The sequence below is a fragment of the Struthio camelus genome, chromosome 3, assembly GCF_040807025.1.
Source record: "Struthio camelus isolate bStrCam1 chromosome 3, bStrCam1.hap1, whole genome shotgun sequence".
Lineage (NCBI taxonomy): Eukaryota > Metazoa > Chordata > Aves > Struthioniformes > Struthionidae > Struthio > Struthio camelus.
Genome location: NC_090944.1, coordinates 44329820 through 44356206, shown reverse-complemented (window position 1 = coordinate 44356206; position 26387 = coordinate 44329820). Strand labels below are relative to the sequence as shown.

The window sequence follows — 26387 nt, the reverse complement described above, 5'->3', positions numbered from 1 at the left end:
AAAGAATTCATTATTACAGTAGGGAAATGAAGCCACAGATTTTAAAATGTCTTGTATAATCAGTTAAAAATTTGAAATCCTTAAATTGTTAGAGAAATTTTACTGTCTCTGGTTCCCTGTTTGAATAATTTTAAAGCCAGAAGCTTCCTATCAGGCTTTCTACCATGAGCATATTACCCCGGGTTTCTGCGAGACCCTGATGATGATGGTGTCAAAAGTAAAATATAGTCACATTTCTGACAGCTTCTGAGCCTGGACTTGCTATGTGCATCTGACATTTGCCTAGGCTTTTATGACATTCCTGCTTCTTGTAGTGTATTGTATTGTAAAAATCACTAAGCAGCTCTGAATACCAGTGGCAAGCAGAGGTTCAGATCATACTTCAGATCCTTCAAGCAGCCAGTTTAGTCCCTTTTCAGAAGGACTAATTCATGCAGGTGGAGTGGCTGTAATGCTTTGTGTTATGCAGTAAACTCAGGTATCTCCTCCTAGGTAAGCTCAGGAAGTGTGGGTTGGATGAGAGGACGGTGAGGTGGCTTGAGAACTGGCTGGATGGCCGAGCTCAGAGGGTTGTGGTGAATAGCGCAGAGTCTAGTTGGAGGCCTGTGGCTAGTGGTGTCCCCCAGGGGTCAGTGCTGGGTCCAGTCTTGTTCGATGCATTCATCAATGACCTGGAAGAAGGGACAGAGTGCTCCCTCAGCAAGTTTGCTGATGATACTAAACTGGGGGGAGAGGCTAACACACCAGAAGACTGTGCTGCCCTTCAGAGGGACCTGGACAGGCTGGAGAGGTGGGCGGAGAGGAACCTCCTGCAGTTCAACCAAGGCAAGTGCAAGGTCCTGCACCTAGGCAGGAGTAATCCCCTGCACCAGTACAGGCTGGGGGTTGACCTGCTGGAAAGTAGCTCTGCCGAGAAGGACCTGGGAGTGCTGGTGGACAGCAAGTTAAGCATGAGGCAGCAGTGTGCCCTTGTGGCCAAGAAGGCCAACGGTCTCCTGGGGTGCATGAGGCAGAGTGTTGCCAGCAGGTGGAGGGAGGTGATCCTGCCCCTCTCCTCAGCCCTGGGGAGGCCTCCCCTGGAGTATTGTGTCCAGGTCTGGGCTCCCCAGTCCAAGAGAGACGTGGAGCTCCTGGAGAGAGTCCAGCGGAGGGCTAGCAAGATGATTAGAGGGCTGGAGCACCTCTCCTCTGAAGAAAGGCTGTGAGTGCTGGGCCTGTTCAGCCTGGAGAAGAGAAGACTGAGAGGTGATGTGATCAATGTGTACAAGTATCTGAAGGGGGAGTGTCAAGAGGATGAGGCCAGTCTCTTCTCCGTGGTGCCCAGCAACAGGACAAGAGGCAATGGGCAGAAACTGAACCACAGGAAGTTCCATCTGAACCTGAGGCAAAACTTCTTCACTGTGAGGGTGACAGAGCACTGGAACAGGTTGCCCAGAGAGGTGGTGGAGTCTCCTTCGCTGGAGATATTCAAAACCCGCCTGGATGTGATCCTGGGCAATGTGCTCTAGGTGACCCTGCTTGAGCGGGGAGGTTGGCCTAGATGATCTCCAGAGGTCCCTTCCAACCCTGGCCATTCTGTGATTCTGTGATTCTGTGATCTCTGTGTAGTGTGTCACATAGACGTATCGTGTAGGTTTACAAGCGTACAGTCGATGGGGAGAGAGAGTGGCTTCCAGAAGGAAATGCATACCCCCTCTCTCAGTTGCCTGCCTGAAGTTGGGTTGAATCTCCCTCTGAAAGATGCATATTCCATTCTGGATCCTCCAGAACCTTTCCAAAGCTTAGGAAAGTATTCTTTATCCCACTTAAAAGCAAGGGAAATGATGTAGAGAAAATTATTCATTGCATAGAATGAATTGCAGCACGGTTCTTTACAGTAAGAAGCTGTGGCAATTTGAAATGGTAAAAAAGTCGTCATCAGACACAAAAAGAGCAGCAACAACACCAGTCATAATCCTTTGTAAAAAAGATAAAAGATTTTGGAGGGAAATTGGGAGAAATACACAGCCTAATATTTTCATTTACTCTTTAACAAATTTGATTTTTATTTGATTAGAAAAGCCATTCTATTAGTCTTTAAGACTCTGCAAACTGATGGCTTAAAATCATAAATTAAATTGTTTATCTAAAGGAAGAAATATATCAAATTAATGCCAAATCAATACTAATGCATAATGAGTCAGTATTTTATACAATGTTTGATGTATGCCAGTATGCTTTAACAAGTTCTCAGATAGATGGAGAAAAATGAGAGGCCTGTGTACTGAGAGGGTCCTGAACGAAAAGCTCACCTAACTGAAGTATTTTTGGACAGATAAGATTTCTGTAATTGAAAACACCAGTAATGCTGAGATATCCCATATGGCTATCTCGTTCTAAAAGACCAGCATAACACCACGTGGCCTTCCCTTCTAATGACTGCACAAATGACTTGCGGAGGAGAAGCTTACCCTTTGAATGCCAGTTAGTTTCCACAATGCCTAAACTATTTTGCTATTGAAAAATAAATCAAAAGCATTAGCTTTTGATTATTGAAGAATTTATTCTTATTCAAATATACTGTTAATGCCTGATAAATATCATTCTTTTGATTAGAAAAATTCTGATCTCTTAAATTTGTACTTTGTGAGTTGGTCATGGGGATAATTATAACTAGAATTATATTTCCTCTAAAACCTCATGACCGTACGGTTCAGTCCAGGTGAGTAAAACCAAAAGGGAGATAGTGTCTCCTTACCCATTTAGCTCTCTTTCAATATACCAATAAAATATTTTATAGGGGAAAGAAAATTAATTGACATAATTTATTTAGATTTTGAAACTGCCTTTGACAAAATCCTTCGCATGGGACTGCTGAAGAAATTCAGTAAGGTAATTCAGTAAGGAAAGTCATCAAGGTAAGAGGCAATTTATTGCCATGGTCTAGAAACTGGTTGAGAGACAAAAACCCAAACCAAACTATAGGTGACTGTTAAGGTAGAGCAAGAATCTTCACAAGGTCTGTATAGCTGTGCATATGTAGCAGTGTTCTGAGGCGGACAATGAACAGCAATACAGCAACATTGTGTACGTCAAGAAAACTAGGAAAAGCTGTAAGGACTAACACCGGGACATATGCAGTGTAGTGAGGCAGCAGTAGGAAGTTCAGTACTACTATGAAATGGGATGTCATCCTAAATTAACTAATGACAATTCCCTAAGAATCACTGTCCAACGGTAATGAAAATCAGAAAGTAAATAGAATGTTAGGCTCCAAAAGCTTGGTATGAAGAATAAAAAGAAGAAGATCATAATCCTACATATATAACAAGATTCATCTGCTGAACTAGAAATACTCTCCTCAGGTTAGCCTATCTCAAAGTATACTCTTTCTAAAGGCGCAGATGAGGGTAATAAGAAAGATTAGGAAGAGATTAATAAGTCTCTTCTTAGAAGAGACATCCTAACCTATCTTGTCTTATCCACGTGAGGACTGGCGATGAGGAAGATAAAAGCAATTTAATCTTATGAATAAGCGTGCTTCTCCCCTTTACCCTTCTGACAGATTTTGGAGGAGGAGGAGGAATACATTTATTTTTAAAAGGGAAATACTGTGAAGGTCTGTAAGTATTAAATCCAGGCTCAGAAGCAAATCGGAATTGTTTGATTTAGAAGGTGGCATTTTTCCTTCTGAAATACACTTAATCAATGTCCACTTAACAGGAAGCACCATGCAGAAGCGGTGTTAGCTGTAAAGTGCAATGAGTCCACAGTACATCCCCTGAGGTTGCAGACAACCCTGTGAGTGACAGAGGTCACTGACTTTTTGCAGAGCTAATTTCATAACCAAATTTGAGAAATTACCTTACCTTCACCCATTCTGCAACATGTCAGTCTCAGGTGATTTGTTCCAGCCTGAGAACTGCATTTAAACCAGTGGGAATTCAATCAAACTAAAGCATTTTTTTGGATTCCCTTACCAGTCTACTGCCTGTTATTTTACACACGTTTTTTCACAGGCTTATAGCCTTCCTGTGTATCTGGCTTTTTAGCTGAAGCAGCCTGCTCTTCCTCCCTTACCTTTTGTAATGGTTGCAGAAAAACTGCCAGTCCTCATCCTTCATCTTCTGAGGCAAAGACAGTTGTACAGCTATAGCAAAAACTTCAGAGCTGTTCATCCTTTCATAAAAGCAGATGCCCCTTCCACAATGGGAAAATCTCCACTCCAGAATGAAGCCATAATGTGATGGATGAGGTCCCTGAAGCTCTCCTTTGGCAGAGTCTGAAAGTGTACAATGGAGGTGAGGAGCAAGTGAAAAGAAAAGGAGGTGCAAATTCTTGTGAAGATACAAGGTGCAAGTGACTAGCCAAGTGACTAAAGGGCACTCATGAAGAGCAGGAGCTCACGACCTTTGGTTTGTATTAAGAGAAAAGAGTAGCCCAAGGAATAAGGCCTGCTGGAAGGATGTTTGCTTATCAAACAGCTGCCTATCTGGAGAATTTGCTGAAGGTGAGGAGGGTGAAGAAACCAAACTTGAACTACATAAGAGTCCTGCAGATACCGGTGAAAGGTTACACCCTGCTACATTTAATAGAGCTGATTTTGTGTTTTTTTAGCCACATTTTGTATCCCCCATGAACTTCCGAATATTAACATATGTACTATTTCCTGCCCATAAGTTATAAATCTGCCAGCATCCAATATAGAACTTGATCAGTTCATAAGGAAAGTAAAGGTCATGGACTGACTATCCTTTCCCTTTTAAGCTTTCTCCCTAAAACCTGCTGATATCTTTCAGTACACTCCAGTTTAGTTTATCCTCAGCCCCGCTCTAATTTTTAAATGCCAATTAAAAAAAAATGCTTATTTCACTCAACCCCTTTCTGCTTGCTCCCTTCCCAGCTAACATGAAAGTCAGGATGAAATGGTGTCTTTTTCTCTAGATGGTAGTATTCCCTGCATCAGGTGGAATCAATCAAATGTAAGACATGAGACATTTTAGGCATATTTGGGAAATGAAATGGGCTGGGATAGGAGATCTTGACACCTAACTTCTCAGTTTAGAAGGAATAAATCCAGATTTTAGTCCTTACTTTCTGACCCAGGCAGAGTATAATTTTTTAGTAGAAAATAAAGCTTCATCTAAAAATGAACTCAGCTGCATTTGTGATGAGCTTTGAAATCTTTCTAAAGTTGCTACCAAAGTATAATTCATTGCACACTTACTTTATAGCGCAAGGAAAGTCAAACAAAATGCATTCCTTTTCACAGACAATATTACCAGCCAGACATTCTCTCCCCATTCATGTTGTTTCTACTTTAATTCTCAAATAATAAAAAATAAAGCTTTCCCTCCCTTTTTCCAGAAGAGCATTCAGTGCTCCTCCCCAACCCTAGTCTACAAAACTAACTTGAAAGAGGATGGTGATGGAAAATGTAATAACTGCATTTATGATAGGACTGGCTAGAAAAGTAGAGACTTCCTTATGCTACGTCCCTTCTTTACTTCATTCTGCACTACTGAGTTCTGCTGCTAATCTTTGTCTTGTGCTGCTCAGGAAGTGCCCATATTATCTGAGCAAGGCTCTGAGCCTTAATAATTTAGCTTGTTGGTTTAAGCTGGCACAAAATGTGGCAGAATGGAGGGCAGAAGTAAGACCAAAATAGATTTGATAGAATTAATGGAGCACTTGTGGGCAGAAGTTGGCTTAACTCATTAAAGATTTTTTTTCTAGCTTGACAGTGAAAGGCAGGACTGTATCTACAGGGGATGGAGTTAACAGTGACTGATAAATCAGTGTAATGTTATAACTAAAGCCACAGCTACATGGGGAAGAGCCCAGAGAGAGCCAGGGCTGTATACCATTTGGACAGCGCTGCTGGAGGAACTCTGCTTAAGAAGAGCAATAAAACAGGCAGAAGCAAGTGTGCCCATAAGCAGCAATTTGTGTGGGACAGAACAGGACTCAGCTATCCATCTCATGTCTCTCAGACCAACTGCCTCATAGGAGTGATATACGAGACATTTGCTTTTCTGTTCGCCACGGCAGCAAGGAGCCTGGGGACAAGGGCTAGCCTTTCAGCCCCTCAAGCTAGATTTCTCTGGGCTTCTGAAGCTCCCAGGTCTCCAGCCCCAGTGAAGGAGGTTTGGGAGCTCGATAGGCCCTGGTGCACCATATAGGAGGGTCTGCACCACCGGGACTCAGGACTGCCCACCTCAAGCCTGCTTTTGAGGGCCTGTTGGTGCCCTATTAGTGAGGCAGGCAGCTCTGAAGACCTGTGCTGGGGTTTGCGAGTCTTGCATTTAGGGTCTCCATGCAAAAGTGGGGAAGGCCTCCGAATTTGTCAGATTTTGTTAGCAATCGAGGCAGGAAGAAACACATTGCTCCATTCTATTTACGAGATTTATTCTGAGAGGGAAAGGGCTGGCTTCATTTCTGAGGGAAATGCCAGGAGGTCCTGTGGGAGTTCTAAACACAGATTTTCCCTGTCTGGGTACAACTTGATGTCCGAGTTGCAAGTTCATCCAAATTAAAACAAAATTTTTAGTTCTTTTATGGTTTTATAAGGGATTCTGTCACAAATGCAGATTACTCTGCAGAGAGATTTTCCCTGTAGCTTCTTTTGGGTAGCACAAGCTAAATACCAAATAAACGGTATTTCTTACTTAAGAAGCTCCAATACATTTCACTGAGCTCCCGCTCACTAATGGCTAGTAACTAGCCTCTGACTTCTGAGTGACTCGGTGAAGCTTTGGAGCGATACCAAAGAAGCTCAAGGATATTTCTTCCGGGAACAGTGAAGTTCTGCATGTGAGTAATGAGCTAAGGAAAGAAAGGTGGACTTTGAAGAAAGGAGTTCTGAAGATCTAATCCTTCATAAATTATGTTATCAGCATCTTTTATTCATCATAACTGTCAAAGTAAAAAGAAAAGCGAATCAGATGATCATCTGGCCTTCAGACTGAGAACCTCAAATAAATTAATCTCAGTAAAATACCACATACTATGGCACAACACACAAGTAGGCTGGCTGGATGAACCCTCGTGCTGGCCAGTATAATCGAACAGGCAGTTTGAAACCCAGCACATCAAGTTCCGTCTGTTTTGTTGCTGTTGAGCACCCTTGTCTTATTTTCCTCTCTAAGCAACAGTTATGCAAGTCTAACTAAACACCATGGAAACTATTTTCCTGAGGTTTCTCCCAGTATTTGGAACAGTTTGTTGTACAATACACTATCTCTAATTGCTGGCAAGCAAAATAATTTTGAGGAACAAAAAAACTAAATCAAATTTGGGGTGGTAATTAAAAGAGTCAGAATACTCAAGAGAATTTTTTTTTTGTGAAGATAGAAAGTAGAGAGGAGATGATCCTATCTATTTTAATTATGAAATAATGTTAGAAATGAGACCTTTACGGATGCTGAGAAAATAGAAGCAAAGAAGATTAAAAAACAGTAAAAATATTTCATTAGAAATCAAAACTGGAAAAAGCAAAAAATTTTCACTATAGAAAAGCTCTGCTGACTAAGTGAGGACACCTGGAGGGAGCAATGGTTTAACTGCTTTGTTTTTATGAAGGTAGGAGGAATTACGGTAGCTTTTTCATATTTACCAATTAGTAGAGATAGCCAAAATATTCTGAGAAAATACTGTCCATCAAAAGCTACAGTTTTATGCAGATCAAAACCCTGCTTGAGCAGGGAGGTTGGACTAGATGATCTCCAGAGGTCCCTTCCAACCTAAACGATTCTGTGAAAACATGGCACAAACACGAGAGGTGTTAAGGGACCAAGATTCATTTTGTGTGGACAGTGTGAATGTGAAGAGGCTCTGCTCCTCTAGGAGAATGCAGGTCACTGTTTACAAGGAAGAAAGAGAGGAAGGCCTGGGACACTAGAAAAAAGGTGGTAGCAGTGGTTCTCCCATTTTTTCCTTCCCTTTCCAAAAGAGGCAGCTTTTCCACACCTGAAGTTAAAAGACCGCTTAGCAGATATGGCAAACTACTGATGAACTAAATTCTTCCGATGGAGTCAAAGAATACTAAGGATGAAAGACATAACTGTTTGTTAAACAAAAGAACAGATCAGAAAAAACAGAAGTCAGAAGAATGATGAGACATATGCGTAGAAGAAAAAACCTTTCTTTCCTTGGCTGAGCCTTTTGGATTTTTGAGTAAGTTGTACTAGAACGTAATACTCTCTGATGTAACTATGACTCTGTTTCTTCTGAAGAAATTCCAGGGGGTGTTACAAAAGAGAATTTCCCCAACGAAGTCTATCACAAGGTCCTCAATGCTTCATTGCACTGTTCTTCAGTGCAGGTCAATAGCTGTTATGTCATGGACTGAGTCCATACATGCAAATAACAGGAAGATTAATTTTGGTGCATAAGAAACTCAAGGGCCAACGTGATTCATCATCAATCACTATCAGCCCCTGTTTACGCCAGGGCTTTAAAGAGAAACTTAACAACAGACAAAATATGATGTGGTATGAGCTCCTGGTCCCTGATAGTGGAATTAAAGACTTTGGGAAAGCTAAATAAAAGACTTTAGGGGAAGAGGTGAAAGCTTTGAGAAATTACTTGCAAAGTGACTTGCATAACTGTCTGCAATTTGGCTGCAGAAGACCTTCTGTCAGAAAGGTAGGACAAGTTTGGTGAAAAAAGGTGGTCTTAAGAACATGGCAGTAACAGTTGTATTTACTAGCTAACAATTTCAAGCACAGCTGCCTGACTTTCAGCTATATTTTGACACTAAAATTGCTAAATGCTATTAAAAATAAGGTATGCTGAGGAGCAACAGTCCCCTTGGCAAAGTTCTCAATCTCTGTGAAAATTAGAATACTTTTCAGCAATTGAATGCCACATTTGAATTTGAATTTTGCTTTCAGTATGAGTTAGACTTGTAGAATCAAGTCCAAAGATATTACAAAAGAAATATCAACAAATATTCATTAAAGCAGAAGAGCATACAAAGGAGCATCCAAAGCTTGTTGTGTACTTCAAAATTGACATGCAAGTCAAATGAAAATAAAACTAATCCAAGCCCAAAGGCAAAGCTGGCTTTCTTATTGCTACAACAAAAGCAATGACTAACATGGCTCTACTCTGTTACTGCATTTCTAGAAAGCAGGAATATTTAGAATATTTCTAAAAGCTAGGCACCACTGAATTGCTCACAAAAGACTGAAAAGCAGAACTTGCCAAGTAATAGAGTTTCCTGGGGTGGGTTTTGAGGTTTTTTTGGGTTTTTTTTGCATTACTTGGAAATAAACCTACAGCAATGACCCTGGTATCTTGCAATCCTAGGTATGTTACCAGGCAACCGTTATACGCAACAGCTCCTAGCTCTCCCCCCACCAAAAACAACCAAAACCTCCCAAATCTTTTTACTCATTTCTCTAATGAAAATGATATTATTGTACTACTAAATGCTTACTTGGATATATTCCTTAAAAACTGTAGAGCCCCCAAGTGCCCATTATCCTTTCCAGAACATATTGTTGTTCAGTTCAAAATGTGATTAGGTAACAGACTCCGGTTCTGTATATTTATATTTTCATTGGGCCACATACTTCAAATTAGATTATATTTGGAAGTTACTAACAATGTCAAAAACTGTAATATGAATCAAAATGTTGTGAGATATAGATGACTATATGAAAAAATTTGTCACAAGCCAAATATACTTCAATATCTGCAGTGCTCTGCAATCTCAAATCAGTAAATTAGTACATAACTTTTCTGAGGTATCACCAAAAGATACACAGTTAGCATTTGGGTAATGAAAGTGTCAAAGTAATGTTTTCTGTACGTTGAACAGCTTAAGGAAAGACATCATGTATCAATGAACTCAATTTGGTAAACCAAGACAAAGAATAAGCTGGACAAACTGCAAAGCCGTAAAAATGATGCTAGAAGAAATGGTGGTTGACATTTTTTTGATAGGGTAGGAGATCCTGTATGTAAGTAGAACCTCCACTTTGAAGAAAATCAAACCCCTGCAGTTAATCACACATCATCCCAAGCTTCTACAAATAATCGAAGTTCTAAAATTTAATGCAAGAGGATACAAAAACCATTCCGGCAGGCTTGACTGTGAGGAGACTAAGTCAGATAGGATAACAGGGTTAAAGAAACTTCTCTGTACACAATCTATCAAAATAGCAGCACTGACAACCTGAAACCACAGTGCAATTAGCAGCTACCAGCACAGTCTTTCTGATAGATTCTTGGCTAGCAATAAATCTAACACAAGCGGAGAAACTGCCACCTACGCTGGGCAAAAGACCTTATCAGAGCAGAGCAGCATTGCCGTACATCATGTCTTTTTCACTCTGAGCTAAGCCTTTTCCATGGGACAGTCTCTGCTTTCTGTGGCACTAGGAACTCTTTACCAGCTTAATTTACCATTAACAATGAGAAGTTTTTAGATTAAGTACGAATATGGATCTTCATGAACATTTGCAAACCTAAACAGGGTTTCCCATCTCACCATAGAATGATCTCAATGCTCAATGAATCGCTTCTCTTGAGTCTCCCCTAAATTCCACTCCCACTACATTTCCACTTGAAAAGGTCAGCAAAATCTCATTTTATAAAGTAAAAGGCTTCCAAAGCAACAAATGTCCCAGAGCAGCATGAGGTAGGGAATGATAAGTCCCTTCCAGAACAAGGAATAGCAATGAAACAAGTAGATTACATGAGCAAGCTTAGTAAAAATCTTCCAAATAGTACCAAGAGCTAGCAATGACATTTGAGAAGCAGGTAAATCTTTGCAGGTAGAATGGCAAGTACAGTACATTTGATCTCCAAGGCAGAATAGCCAGGGAAGAACAAACTTTCTTTGAAGAAATTACAGTGGAGAACAAGCACTCAAATCTGCTATTTTGCTACTGTATTTTCTCCTGATCAGCATAGTTCCCTTTTTTACTCATTCTTCATTTCCTTATCTCTTAAGTGGAAGGGCTCCTCACATGGACTTAGATGTGGTTTGTGCAGTTGAACTCAATGACAGCTCCTGATTCTGTTTAAATGACTAAATGACCCCATAAAGGACTTTCTCCTCTGATTTTCTATGAATCTATGATAATATTAATAGTGACTAGTTAGGCTGATACTAAGCATTTTGAAATTGTTTAGACTTTCCATTACCTTAAACAGGCTTCAGCTGAGCTCTTTTGTCCTGAATTTCGAGATAATAAGTCATCTAAATTATAGAAGCATGAAGCCCACAGCAGGGAGATACATTCCTGATGAGTTTCATTTATGTTAATACCTTTCTAAAATTTTGAATTAATGCATGCCAATTGTTCTTAATGCAATCTCTCGTAAAATAGAATTATTTAATTGGCTAACAGGAATAAATTCACAAGATCTAATTGAAACAATGGTAGGACTGTTAACAGTGACATTTTAATCTACGATAAAGTACAGGGACTTAATTTGAGCGTATTTGTGGCTGAGTATGAGTCACAGAATTCTATGAACCAGAGGCATAAAATCTAATATACAATTATCCATTTGCCCGCCGTAAGACACAGAAAAACAAGAACATTTACAATACTATAACAGATTATGTCAGATCACACTAATAATTATCATACTGCAATCTATGTATATAGCTGAGAGAAGTGCTAGACAAAAGCTAAAGACAGTGTGGCAGCATGTTGAACTACACTTTCATAGATAGTTACACGTATGTTTCGCAGGAAGCACAATTAGATGTTAATTCCATACAGCTAAATACCAGACTAAATTCCAGCTATATTCAAGAACAAACAGTGCACTGCTAAGCAAAGATATGACTCAGCCGGTTTTAAAAGTCAGTTCAAAATATATACTTCCAATGGACTTCAGGACACCACAGTCTGAATTTCCTCATGAGAGAGAAGGAGTATAGAAGATTTCTGTAATGGGAAAAGCATTCTTTATAAGGTATTATCGTATACTGTAACTAGGAATGATAACTAATTTATAGCTGGAAGAGACTGAGTGCATATATGTAAGAGTGCATCCATGCATGTCGACACACACGCAAGCACACACACACGCGCATGCACGCAAGCACGCACACACAAACACCTGCCACGGACACCTCTAAGCTGATCTAACTATAAAGGTATGGACTTGAAGATTATAAACCATATTGCAAGATAATAACATTCATGCAGCTAGTGAATTGACCATCTAATAGTAACAGTAACTAATCTGCAAATTTATATTATTTAGACAAACTCAAATACCTTCTTATATGATATTATAAAATTGTAATATTTGACTTACTGAGGTGTAATACTCTCTGTCCAAGGCATTTAGAAAAAAAAAAAAAAACAGATTTCAGGATCTGCATATTTCTTTGGAAAGTCTCATCTCTCCCTGACAGTACAGATCTGTGCCTGGAATGCTACTTTCAGATACTCGGGGGAAGGAACAATCTCTTTTTTTTTATCAAGCTTTGGATAATTTTTTTCTTATGTAATACACCTTTTCTTTTTGCTTTGCTTTGCTTTCCTTTGCTTTGCTTTCCTTTGCTTTGCTTTCCTTTCCTTTCTTGTTGACTCCCTAGGACTTTCTCTAATGCCAAAATTGTTCAGAGTATTTTCTAATGGTATTATGTTTAACCATTATAAAATGCCTTTCTAGATGGCTGGTAACCTGAATTCTTTCTTTCTTTCTTTCTTTCTTTCTTTCTTTCTTTCTTTCTTTCTTTTTTTCTTTCTTTCTTTCTTTCTTTCTCTCTTTCTTTTTCTCATGTATTTCCACCAGTAATAAAGCCTGTGCTGATCAAATTCCATTTTTGAACACATCTCAGTCATCCTTTCTTATTATGCCTCAGTAGCAGTGTTTTGCCTGATTAACTCTTCTGTTCACGGTAAACAATGAAGAGAAAATTTCCTCTCTCTTGTTTGTATTAACTCTGAACAGTGTTTGAGAAAACACTATATAGCTATATTATAGCAACTATATTTGCCTTTCCTTTGTCCTTCATTAATGCTGAAACATAAAGCAAACTTTTTTCTTTACAAAACGCATCCAAAGCATTATACACAGTCCAAGTCTCAAGACTTCTGCATATAACATTCTTATAAATAGGTATTAATAGTTCCCAATGAACTTTCATTGCTTACAGAACATCATGTAGATTGTAAAAAGCATATAAATGGAATCCTGTAAATCACTGTGCACGCTATGGAAGACTACAGATAAATTTTAAATAAAAGCTATTATACAGTAAACCTACTGATGTTCTTCATACAAAGTCCCTACTTTGTTGCTGTGATACATGTTCAAAGGCAAAATTTTCAACATTTATGCCTCTATATCTAGGCCATGTACATAAATGCATTCTTCTCTCGTCTTCTTCTAAAGAAAATGTCTCAGTATTTATAATCCTATATTATATATCGTGTGTATTCACTTCACATCTCTTTATCACTGTAAATTCAGTCCTTTTCATGAAGATTTTTCTTTCTACTGGAATATGTAACTAGAGCTGGTTAAGCCAAAGGCGTGTTTTAACCATGCCCAGCTCCTCTGCCAGAGATGTTGATGCTGAGCAAACAGAGACCACGCCAGCTCCAAACCAAAAGTCACACAAAAGTGACAGTACAATGTGTGGCCCCTGGCTAACAAGGCTGCAAGGATTTGGGTACCAAGTCGCTATCTCTATTAAACATTCGTCTTTCTGTCAGGATATATTTTGGTGTGGGCATGCTATGAGAAACTTGTTTATCCTTAGCTAAAGGACAAAATAGCTCAATTAAGCAACACACTTTTAAAATCAATCTATTGCAGCAAAGCTTTTGTATACGCGCATTCACTTCAAGCGTACTTTCTGCAATGCTAAATTAGTGGATTTCCCTTCCCACATCAGGGCCAGGTCCCATAAGAGCCAAAAGAAGAAAACTCTTCACATCCATCAAAAGTATTGTACTTTCAGCCCATCAGTCATCAAATAGCCCCAATGGAATGATCGCCTGGCATTAATTCAATGCTCTTTACTCTTCCAAAAGGAGAGATACTAAGGGAGGATACAAAAAAAATGCATGCCTATGAAATACCACATGAACACTTGTTCACATCTTGCACTGGAGTATTTCCACTGATTTTACTAGCAGAGAATTTGGTTCTCCAAATAATTCTCCCAGTGGGTCTTAATAGCAGACAAGACTAAACATAACTCTCTGCATTTCAGAGACGAGGGAATCTCTGGAACTGATATGTAAAGTGGCATGCATACACAGAAGGTCACATCCTGCTAGCTTTCTGACCCAGAGCATGGTGCATGATAAAGTTTTAATTTATTAATGATAATAGCCTAAAAACAGGCATACGACAAACTCTTTAATCTGCAAAAAACAGAGCGTCCCGTGAATGGAAGAAGAGGGAAAGAAAACAGTAATAAAGAAATTGAAGGCAAGTCTTAAGGAGTGGCTGAGTTAAATGTTTCTAAAAGATCAGGCTGTAAGCAAGGAAAGAAGAAAGGATTCAATTTGTGGATCAAAGAACAAGAATTTTAGCAGCAAATTAAAGCAACGACAAATAAAAAATGACAGCGGTGTTAATCATGTGCAGTTACATGAGAACGCATGAAACTGAATAGGAGTACGTGCGTGAAAAAAATTACGGAAATGGAACAGAAGTGAAAAATCGCAAAGAAATTATGTGGGAGGGAATCCAGGGACTGGTAAAGATTCAAAAGAAAGAGTTTTCTTGCTGTTTTAATTTCTTCTAATGCTGATTACTAATGCTGATTACTAATGAATACAGTTGGTGTGAATACTAATGAATACAGTTGGTGTGTTCATATCAAATCTATTAGAGTTGTTCTACTGATCGTTTCCTCTCTAACCTCAGCCTACTTAACCTTGTACTTGAAAACTGTTAACTACTACTGACTACTACTACATCCTGACTTTCTCTCAGCAAGGTCCAAGTTAGATCAGCTAATGTGCTGCATTTAGCTTTAATGTCGCAGAGTTCAACAAACTGTAATCACAAATACACAGTGGGGAAAAAAAAGGTCATCCTAAGAGAGGCACAATTTCAGGCAACAGGAGATATGACATTGGTTGTGGCTTCTGCTCCAAAATACAGTCTGATACGTAGCTGGAGGTAGGACCTGTATGCTCCTCTGCTATGTTAATAGCAGCCATCAATCTTTTGCAGAGTTGTCACACTGTTAAAGCCGGGAACATGCCACCAGCTCTACAACATAGCGTATCAAGAGCTCTTAGAGACACGGGCAAAGAAGTTTAGTGCAAACACACATCCCTGAAATTGCTTTTCACTATCAGAATCAGTTAACTAAATACAACCTTTCTAAACGGCTCCCAAATTACCTAAAAACCTTCCAGTTTCAAATCAATGTTTCTAATTTCAAAACATTGCATTAACTGAGTGTTGTCTCCATCAAGTTTGTATTTTTCTTATTCCACTGGCTTTGTGAAACTATTTATGACTTTCATTACTTTAAAATCAAATTAAGCCCTAGCATCAAATCATGTCTTTGAGCACACAAATGGATCATGCAGGAGCTCCTCACTTTGGAAGAAAAGCTTTGCAAAAGCCGCAGTGGATGGAAGTCACAGCTAGCTGTTAACTTTCAATGATTTGTTGCTCACCTGCACAGCTAACTGAAGGATCTGTGGTGACCTTCTCTATTTACAGCCCAGTCTTCTGCTTTTTTTCCTGTATGGGCTGTTTTCTCCGCAACTGCTCATGCGCTACTTTGGACCTTGTGAAAAATCAAAAAAAGAACTCTTCCCTTGCCCTTTTCTTCTATTCTTCCAAAGAAGTTCAAATTTGCAATAGGTATGGAGAAGATGACTGTACAATATACCAGTTGTAAGCCCTGATGAGGGACAAAACAGATGCATTAAAAAGAAAACACATCAGGAAAAGAGCTATGGAATAACTCCATGCAGGTTTTTTAGCGTTATTGCCAAATGTATTAAATGGTTCAGGTTTGTTTCAAGGCAGTCCAGCAAATTCCAACCGGGCAAATATCAGAGAGTGCTTTTCAGAGCCTGGAGAATTGAAGGCCCCATCTGAACCGTTTAGTGTGCTAGAAAACCAGTACATGATGAATTTGCTGAATATGGATGTAGTAACTCTGGCTGGTGCATTTCTCAGAGAGCACCACCAGCACCCAAGGCTTGCGTTCTCTGATTCTGGGTGCTGTCAGCCCCATCAAAGACTATAGCCAGGGCGCGCACAATAGAGCAGTTTGGGGAGGTGTCCAACATCGTCATTCTGAGAAATGGTGAAAAAGCTTTCCTGATTATGCCAAAGGAAAACATCTGTGACAAGATCAGCTTTCTCTGTAGCATATAAGGGGAATTATACCCACTCTCTAGGCTGCATATCTTCACCTCTCTACCAGAATTTTGCGAGGATAGAGGGAGGGAAGAACTGATAGCCTGTAAGAAAAAGGAGGAAAAGAAAGAAATGTGCAGAAATGCACCTACCTGAGATTTCTTCCTTCCTTTTTTTTCAAGAGTATTGCCACATGGGTTGTGTTGTTTGCATTGGCTTCTCTCAGAGAGCTTTTGGCTGTCTCCAGGGGGTCTGTGTCCTCCTTGTCCCCTTTCTCAACAAGGATATCACAGGGCCCGGTGTTCCTACCCCTTCTCCAAGGTCTTCAGGATGTTTCCTATCCTTATCCACAACATGGATATGATACACCAGCCCTTGCTCAGTCTAGTATCCTACCCAAACAGTATCATCAAAGTGGAGGGTGCCTCAGGTTCTCTAGTGGCTTCTTCTGGTTGTTACAAGATTGCATTAATTCTTTCCTTTCTTCATCTCCTTTCAGTGTTTTTAGCCAGAGTCAATTCTATTGGTGGACTTAAGGATAAGGAAATCCAGGACCAGTACCCTGAATAAGCTAAACACAAAAGACTGCAGCAGGATATTCCTATTTTTTCATTTGCATTCCTGCAAAGCTGGGTTAACAGGAGAAGAAATATCTTGAAACAGGTCAGGGATGGAAATAGTATGTAGGAACATAAGCAGTGCCTTCCTTGAACAGACAAGTGGTCTGTATATTCCAACACTCTTTATGGCAACAGGAAAGGTTATCTGAGAAAAGTATGAGATCCTGGCTCTTTTTTGCAGTCCATTCCCTTGTCTTCTCAAGTGCACCTTCCTATACTCCTAATCCAAGGAAAAGGCAAGGAAGGAAGGAGAAATAAGCATTCCTGACTCAGGAAGTAGTTCCCACCTTCAGTGGCTTCACAGCTGAACTGTAAAGTCTCATCTGACAGCATGATGGTGCCACATTGCCCCCAACCCCTGCCCATTCTGAATAAGTATTTCTTCTAAATGAGCATGACCGGTTCTACTGAAGTGGAAAATACTGCACAGAGCAGCTACCGGCTGATTTCCAGCCACGTGATCCAAATGTGCCCCGAGAGGCACAAATTACAGAACTAGCCCGCTCTGTCTCCTTGCACCATTTGACTGCAGAGGTTGAAAAGAGAACCAGATTTCTATTACTCACTCTCCTTTATGCAACAGACGTCTATTTCTTGCTCCATTTCCAGTATTATATAGTGTTTGTAAGCCATGGTTATTCAGCCATCAGTGTGGCTAACATAAGTGCAGCAAGGCTATATAACATCATAGCCATGCTCCAGTGGTTTCCCAGTGAAGCTGAGGGGGAGACCCAAGAGCACGGAGAGAAACATATCTCAAAACACAGCCCTGACAGCCCTGTCACAGGGCATGTCGTCGCAGCTTCTCTCTTACTGAGCCACGTGCATGTCTTTCACTTAGGCTGCTGCTCGTGTACCTGGCTAACTAGCTAACCTGTCTGAGTTGGTGAATGCTCAAGGAACCTTAATTTAGTTCGGGCTGTAAAGGGCCACATATGTCTACTCCAGCTAATCTTCTTTTTTTTTAGGCAAAAATAAGGCTAATGCTCCCTGCATCCAAAAACTGCTGACACAACTAAGAGGAATTGCTGCTGAGGCGATAGTTATTGCCTTCTAGCACTTAGGCTTTGCTTTAGCTGACTGGCATCATTTAAAGCACTCTCACAGCCTGCTCAGCTTCCTCATTCCTCAAGACTGTTTTAGTGGCCACGCATGCCTAGGCTGTAATAATTTTAGCTATTTCCTTCTCATCTCCTGCATGGCAATCATCTGCCTGCTGGTACAGGCTATATTGGTGTACACTGGCTGGGCCTTTTCAGAGCAGGGAGCTGAAAAGCAATATCAAGTTTCTGGCCAATTTACACTGTCAAAGTGGTGTAAAGGAGCAAAACTGTGGAAAATAATTTTGTTGGTTGCTACTTTAAAAGCATCTTTACACCATGCTCTTGCAAAGCTGACTCCAGCACACTGACTTGTTAGATCTGAAATAAGAATGTGTCCTTCCCGAAGGACAACCACAAACCGCTGAATTAATCCAGGATTTCTTGCCCTCATCATTCATCTGCAACAGAGTAGCAACATTTCCTGTATCAGACAACCACCTTTTATTGTTTCTGTTTTGTTCTATGCCATAATAAATGCACTACCCTTAAAAGCCTTACAATGATAGCTGTGCACACAACTACCTCTGTCAGTTAAAAGACTGACCTGTGTTCTATTAATATTTATAGATTTAAATTTTTAATACACAACAATTCTGCATTATTGAATAGGTGACTTCCTGCATTTTAACAGTTATGGGGTAGGAGTGGCCTCTTTGTAGTTAACATTGCAATCAATTTTTCATTATTAAATAAAAAACTTGTTACCTCCAACCTCCTCAAGAAAAATGCCTTCAGACAACATGCTGGTGCAGACGGTGAAGAATTCTCTCAAGAGATATTTGGTATTATATCTGTGGCAGATTTGCCTAGGGTATTCACATTTATGGTACATAAGGTTTCTTCCTAGCTGGAAATAATTAATAATTTTTTTCTTTAAAGTTGCTGTTCCATATGAACATGGAATTACTCATTTTTGGTGACAACTGGATTCTTATTTGCAAAATTGATCGCCACATTTTGGAAGATGTATATTGCCAAATTAAGATATTCAAAATGTTGAGTCAACATCTTGGACTGAGGCTGGGATATAGATTCAGGTTTCCATCGATTTATTTTGAAATCAAGGTCTTTGCTAAAGGCTTTACTAAAACTGAGTTGTAAAGAACTTGTATTTTGGAGAACAATTTGGGATTCCAAGAGCTCTTAGATGTTACACAAAATTATGATCCATTTGGCATAAGATGACTTCGGCTCACTTCTTAGAAAAAAAGTGATGGCATTTAGTCACTGCAGTCACTGACATTTTCCTTCTTCTGTAGTAGCTGAGCAGTGTCACGGCCTGATTTGTGTGTATATACAGACTAACACCTTTAACCATGACAGCACACGTGCAGCGTGAAGAGTTTCTTTGGAATAACAAGCCTAGCAAGCTTTGTCTTCTGTGTCACCTTCAGGCAGGTGATGATCTTCACAGTGTCAGGCAAGTGTGTTCTTACTACATTAAGAAGTACTTTGCTCTTCACATAACCAAGTAGATCCAATGAATTTTGGTTGAAGGAAGCGATGGGTACTCCATGTGAATACAGGAGTCACAATCTAGTCTAGCAGAATCCGTTTTCCATTTTCTCGGAATTGTTTTTAATATCAAATTTGTACTGTATAAGAATTAGCCATGTCAGGGTTCTTCATCTCAAAAATATTAATGTGGTTTGAACTTGGGTTATTTATTTGGTTGATTTTAATAGTGCAATACTCACCTTGAAAAACCTGTACAAAAAACAAAACCTGTTTCCAGTATCTACTTTCTTTTTTATTTATATTTTCTTTGTAACTTTTAAATACAGGTAAGACCAGTTCAGCTTATATTATTGTTGAAGTATAGTTATGCCTGTGAGCTGACAATGCAGCTGATAGAGTTGCGTGATATCATGGCTCCATTTACATGCAATGAATGTAAAAACAGATATTTTTCTTGCAGTCCCTGAAGAAGAGTTGGTGTTGCTTTGAAAGCTGTTCACATTAATTGAAGAAAACTGGCCACACATATTATTATGAGATACATTCCAACATCCAGAGTGGTCGAGGTTTATAATTCAAAGCTGTATATCCTGTATTTGGATCATGTTACCCTCATAGAAGGTACAGGATTCCTCCAGTTTTAGAGAAGAAATGTTTACTTAGGAATCTGGCAACAGGGTAACCCAAACATTAATGACACATTTTCATTATCTATCCTGTTGTGTATCCACACCCCAGTGACAGTCAGATGAATGTACTTGCACACAGTGGCTGAGACAGATAAACATTTCATGACACTCAATGAAAGGGATTGTATCATTTTAGACTCCTCCCTGATGTTATTCTCACGTTGGTTTCACTGAAAGCAATGCTTGCCAGTAGACACTTGAGAGATTAAATGTGCTCCTAAAGGACAACAACAACTATCACTAGCTCGGTTATGCTATACTTAAAGCAATTATAATTATTAATAAAATATTTAAGATGCAATGTTTCCTTTTGAGCTCTGATTTCACAGCCTATGAAATCCAGCCCCTTCTGTGAAGCTCAAATTCATTTTTTATCATTATTTACTTACAAAAAATTTTGTTTTCCCCTTGAGCATGAGTCAATCTAATAACCTAACAAAGATCAGAGCTTTCTGTATATATGGAATATAATAACTTTATGCTATTTCCCAGAAAAAAAAGTACATCAAAAGAACGTAGAGCACTTCAAGGTAGGCACTGCTGTATTTCATATCTGAGCGCTATATGACATAGCAAGACGGCTACTCTCCTCAAGCAATACTCTAAAGCAAATACCAGACAGTACCATTACCTACTTGCATCCTCAAAAATGCAAGCTAGAAGGTGTCCTGGGAAGTGATTAACAGATTATCAGTTGGGGGTACTTACAAATAAAATTATTTCTTTAGCTATTAAGCTTTGATGACATAAGCAGGTAGTAACAGCATCTAGTAATGGATATGGAGAAGGAACGCTCGCTGACTCGCAGGGCAAGCAGACACACTGAAACGCAGATTTTCAGATGGGCTTAGCTGCCATGTCAACAGCTAAACGGAAGCCAAGTCTTCAGTAGCACTCAGTAGCTTGCGGCTCCCACTGTCACACTATGGGCAGATTTTCAGAAATACTCAGGCACCAACTTCTCTAAATATCTGCTTTATTGCTTTAGGTGCTAAAAGCAGCTGAAGTCTTCTAATGAACTGTCTCTTACAGACATTTCTCCCTCTTAGGGAACAGTGGCTCAAAGCCACTGCCTTACCTCACCATTCCTCTGCTATTACTTTTACTTACCCCTTATCTTGCAAACCTTTGCTGCCTGTGTTTTACAGCCAGCACAGCTTGCTCCTATTTCAACTGTAAGCGTGGATGATTTTATTTTGTGTCTGCACAGCAGAGTGGCATTCCCACCCTGTTTGAATCCTCCAGGCACTACTCCAATAGAAGTAACATCTGTTTGTAAATTAACCTAGAGCTAGGAGACAATGATATATGACCTTTCAGAATATTGGGCGAGGTATTGATCAGAGTCATTGATTCTATTTTTGAGTGACTGTCTCACTCAGGAAGACAAGTGAAATAAAAAATCGGACAGTGTCTGCAAAAGCATGTGTCTGCTCAGGAACTCCAAAAGCTATTTTCTTTTCGCTGACCTTTTGGACTAAACAGTGTTAACAGATGTTGTAACATTGTTCACCTGTTTTTTCAAAAGCATCTTCCTCTACATAAATAATTTTTTTTTTTTTTACTTTTTTTGGCATAGACAAGAGACAATTGGATATTTGTTTTGGAAACAATCCTGTAACCTTTTGCTTGTATAAGCAATACTCAATTTCAGGGCCATTTCTTCCCCAAACAGGGAATATTTTGAAGATGAGACAACAGGACCTGTCAGTACAATTGGTAAGGTTAGACCTACACACATTACATATATGCTTTCCTGTTTTGGAAGAAGCTTTTCAATTTTTCAAATGGATAACCACCTACAGGAAACAGATAGTATTTCTTCGTATTATTTTACTGGGACATCATAAAGTGACTTGCTTTGTTGTCTTAAACAGAGAAATAAGGCTGACTCCCAAAGAGCAAGTCATGTCATAAGTCAGTTTTTAATACTGTCAGACTCACAACTGTAACATATGTTATCTGAAAATAAATATTCCATAAAAATAAGTGCTTTCATTTCTTTTAGAGCTGTGCTGCATACACCTACCCATAGCATTATAGTTAGTTAGATGATGTTACATAATGACAACCTATTTCTAAAGGAGCACAGAGGCAAATCTCTGTCAATGACATACAGATACTATGAAAAATGGATTTAGCATGCATAGGGTGAGGTAGTGAAGATGCTGGCCTTGGCAGCTGAATTCATGTTAAAATGGAAAACTTACTTTGCATTTCATTCTTAGGTCCACATGACCGAACAGATCTCTGGTATTACTCACGTGAACAGATTTACATCAGAACAGGTTTATGGGGCAATGTAACACAATGTTTAAGCGGATATTCTCAGCGCTAAAGGGAAAGTAATAGTTAATGAGATGGCTGAGAAATTAAGGATCAGTTCTACAAAAAACGTGAATGTTCAGAAAATGTTTTCATGTTCAAGTAAAACAAACAAACAAACCTTGACCTCTGTGCAAGAGGCTTTCAGCAGAGGGGATGCTTTTTACTCAATTGTCTCAGTACAATCTATCGCTCAAAGAATAATTCTGTTTTCCCTGTAATCCCTAGTGCTTAGTGACACTTGCTATACTGCTTATTACTTACTTATTACTTACTGCATGTTGTGCAGCTCTTCTCCATCAACAGGTTAAAAGAAACCACATTTCACTTGCTTTTTTTCTTTAAAACCTAATTTCCACATTTTAGCATTGTATAGGAAATCTTTTGTTTAGGTCCGCAACTCCACATTTAGCCTTCATAAAACACCTATCTTAACCTTCCTGGATAATGCTATGTCCCACTGTTCCCCTTGCCAATCCTATAAATGATTGCTTAAGCTACCTATGGCAAGCCATTCCCATCTTTATGTCCAGTCAGCACCTTTTAATCTCATCCTTAGGCTCCTTGCTCATGATTATTCTTGATTAATTGATAACAACTCACAAGTGGAAATATTTTAAGGGGTGAAGCATGCCTCACTCGAATCCTCACCTTTATAATTCTCCACCTTTAAAACAAAAATAAGCAAATCTCCTGCTGCAATCCCATCCCAAAACACAGCATCCAAATATCTGGAAGTAAACCATTAAGAAGCCCAGCCAAATCCATTAGAATTGCCATAATCTATATTGTCTCCGCTTTCCTACTATTGCCCCCTAAAACTTGGCAAAGTATGCACAACAGAAGAGAATAGCAAAGTAATTAGAAACTGGGTTTTTCTGGTATAGCACATTTGGAGTCATGTTTTACCTATGACCTAGTTACTAAAGTGCTAAATAGGAATTTGGGACTCGTTTGTCCCTGAGGTCCCTGACGTATCAGCCTTGTTGACAACAAATAGACAGTGGCAGAAGGCATATTTCAAGCTGAGCCTTGCCAGCTGGGACAGCTCCCAGGTCCCTTCTCTCAGTGCTCTGGCTCCAACGGCAAGCCTAGAGTCACCCATCCTTCCATCTGCAATGCTTAAACAGCATCAGCCAATATCACCTGAGGACTTTTTAAAAGCTGAGCATGCAGACAACCCATCCTTCCTGGGAGCAACTTCAGCTTCCACTCACCTCTGCAGAAGTAGAAGGAAAGAGTCCCCTCTTAGGCATTTTCCACGGTCAGTTAATGCATCCAGTCACCTCTCACATCACTTTCAGGGAAATATGCTGGCACCAAATACGCAGAAAGAAAAGCAAAAGCCTTTCTCTGCTGGACCAATAGAGTCTGACAATTGTTTCGTGGTGGATGCCAGAGAGATTCTGAATATTTTGGCAGAAACGCAAGCTCTTTCTAGGTGAGAATCTGCCTACATAGGATTTATGCAAACATTTCCTCACTTGATCTGTAACCACCCCTTCACAGCTAAGCAATTCAGCTTTATCGCCAATTCTTTACATAGTTCTGGATTTAAAATGCTACCTAAATATACTACCTAAAATGCTACCTAAAATAAGAGGAATTTCAATGACAGTTCTCTGTAAAATGGAAGAGGTGGAATCCAGTCTGACAATTTACGCTGAGAGCTGTGATACTGCCTCACTAGCATTTTTAGCACCTGGCCTTGGGAGGAAGTAAAGAGAGGAAGGGGAAGGAAGAAACAGAAAGAAGGAATAAAGGAGGGTGAGAGTGATCCATTCCACCCAACATGATGACTTACATTTTCTACAAAGGGTAGTTTGTAATCAGTCGAAAGAAGAGATATGCTTTTGAAACCTCACAGAGGGCATCACAATCTCCCAAAGAATGAGAGGCACCTCTTTCTCTTCATTGAGTGTAGCAGGGGTTTAGATGCTCTCAGGGAGTGATGAAGCCACTGAAATTAGTTGTTTCTCTTCCCCTGAGAGTACAAAGAAGCAGTGGAAAACATCAGATACTTTCACTCACTTGAAGTATAGTCCACAGGATGCTCTTCTGAGGACCAGCGCCTGCTGGAGCAGAATATAATGTCTGAGAGCTCATACCACTCGATTAAAAGGGGGGGAAGAAATTGGGTCCCAGAACAGTTTTGCAAGAAAGCTCTGGAAGGGACACAGATTTCCACCTACTCAGAACAGGCACTGCATGGATAACTAAATTATTCAAAATGACTGATCTATGGGAGTGGTTTGCAGGTCGGAAGTTGCAGGTCGTGGCAGTTACTAAAAGGTTTATGAGACCAGAAGTGTGATGCTCTGCAAAAAAAAAAAAAAAAAAAAAAAAAAAAGGGAGCGGGAAGAGGAATGGGGGGACTGGACGACTGGACCGGAGGGTTGGGTTACTGGCCTTTGCCCAAGTAGCAGCCCTGAGCTTCCAGCTGAAGCAACAACACTGCCAGCCCCACTGGGAGTAGGCAGCCAGCTGCACAACTGATACGACTATTCAGAATGAGAGCGTGGTGAAAAGAATTATATCTAGCATGATAAAAACAGTCAAACCTGCAGTTCAGAAATGCAGTGAAGGATGGTGCTTGCTGAGGCAGAAATGACTACCTTGGCTGGCAGCCAATATGAGGAATAGGTCGTAAGTCTACACGCAGGCAAGGTAAAAGTCAGGTAGGAAATAGGTATTTCTGCATCCACACCTGAACTGAAAGCACCAGTGCGTGAAAATTGATTCTATATCCAGGCAGGTATATACCACTGCCTGAAAAAAGGATTCCCAAGCCCTTTGCAAACACAAGATCAACCATATAAGAGAATAAACAAAATTAGTAAAAGTCTACCCGAGTGCCAGTAAACCATCTCTTGTGGATGTAGGTAAAAAATACTGAACTAGGCACTGAAGAGTACAGATGTGAGAAACCCAAAAAACATCATCTCAAGCTGAAGCAGAAGCTGTACTCTCAGGTCGAAAGAAATATCTTTGTGAAAGGGGGAGGGTGGGCATGTGGAGGCGTGAAACTTCTGAAAGACACTCAGGGCTGGCACGAAACTCACGGGCATTGCTGGGCTGCCTAGGCATCTTGTGAGTGCAGCTGAAGCAAAAGCATTATGAAGGTTGAGGAAAATGGAGGTGAGTGAAAGCCACCAGACTCCAAATCAATATTTAGCTCAGAGTTACACAGAATCTAGCAGCGCGTTATGGAAAATCTGGAATGCCAGGCACCATTACTGTTTACAAAAAGTAGCTTTAGCTTGTCGTGTTGGAGGTGTCGAGATTTTCCCTCTACGCAAGTAGCCCTTCAAAAACAAATGGAATAGCAGAAATTCGTTCCTATGTAAAATCATATTTGTAAATATATTAGCCAATGCTTGTCTCGGTCTGAAGCTGAGAGAAACATTTTCCCATGGAATCCAAACTGGCCAGTATAAAGAAGTATTAATAATTGCAAAACATGTCACTTAGAAAGCTAAATAAAAATCACTTAAGGATTAGATAGTCTAGACCAATATATTGAGGGCAAACATGGCAAAGAGGAATCGTTCGCAACTGGTTCAAAGGGGAGGGAGCAGAACTCAGCAACGACTCCAGATTTGTTATCCTCTATTGACATTGACTTTTCATTTCCATTATGCAAGAATTAGAGGAAGAACAGAATGCACTGAAGCCACTTTGGCCAAGCTGTTAAGATTGCCAAGCACCAGCTGCGATCTGGTCTTCTAGTCTTATGATCAAATGGGCCATAGCTAATCCAGCAAGTCATCCTCGTACCTGTGACTTCCTCTGTAACCAAGGGGTGATGTATCCTGTCTGGAGTTGAAACGGCCCAAAAGAAGCTTGCCCATGGGAAAAAAGATCATAGGCTATTCATAAGGAAAGAGGTT

General features: G+C 39.9%; 1 protein-coding gene across 2 annotated transcripts in view; it reads right to left on the bottom strand.

Moving 5' to 3' along the window:
* MEI4 (meiotic double-stranded break formation protein 4) overlaps window positions 1-23908 on the bottom strand; it is a 145855-nt gene extending 121947 nt beyond the window's left edge. The window contains exons 1-2 of one of the 2 annotated variants that reach the window (XM_068937588.1): window positions 23715-23908; window positions 4060-4261 (exon numbers count right to left, since the gene is read on the bottom strand). In XM_068937588.1, the coding sequence (XP_068793689.1) occupies window positions 4060-4096 (37 nt within the window). In that variant the 5' untranslated portion in view covers window positions 4097-4261; window positions 23715-23908. Of the gene's footprint in view, window positions 1-4059; window positions 4262-12267; window positions 12300-23714 lie in introns of those variants that run through there. The other variant, XM_068937589.1, reaches the window with a different exon arrangement.
* Window positions 23909-26387: the final 2479 nt, after the last annotated feature.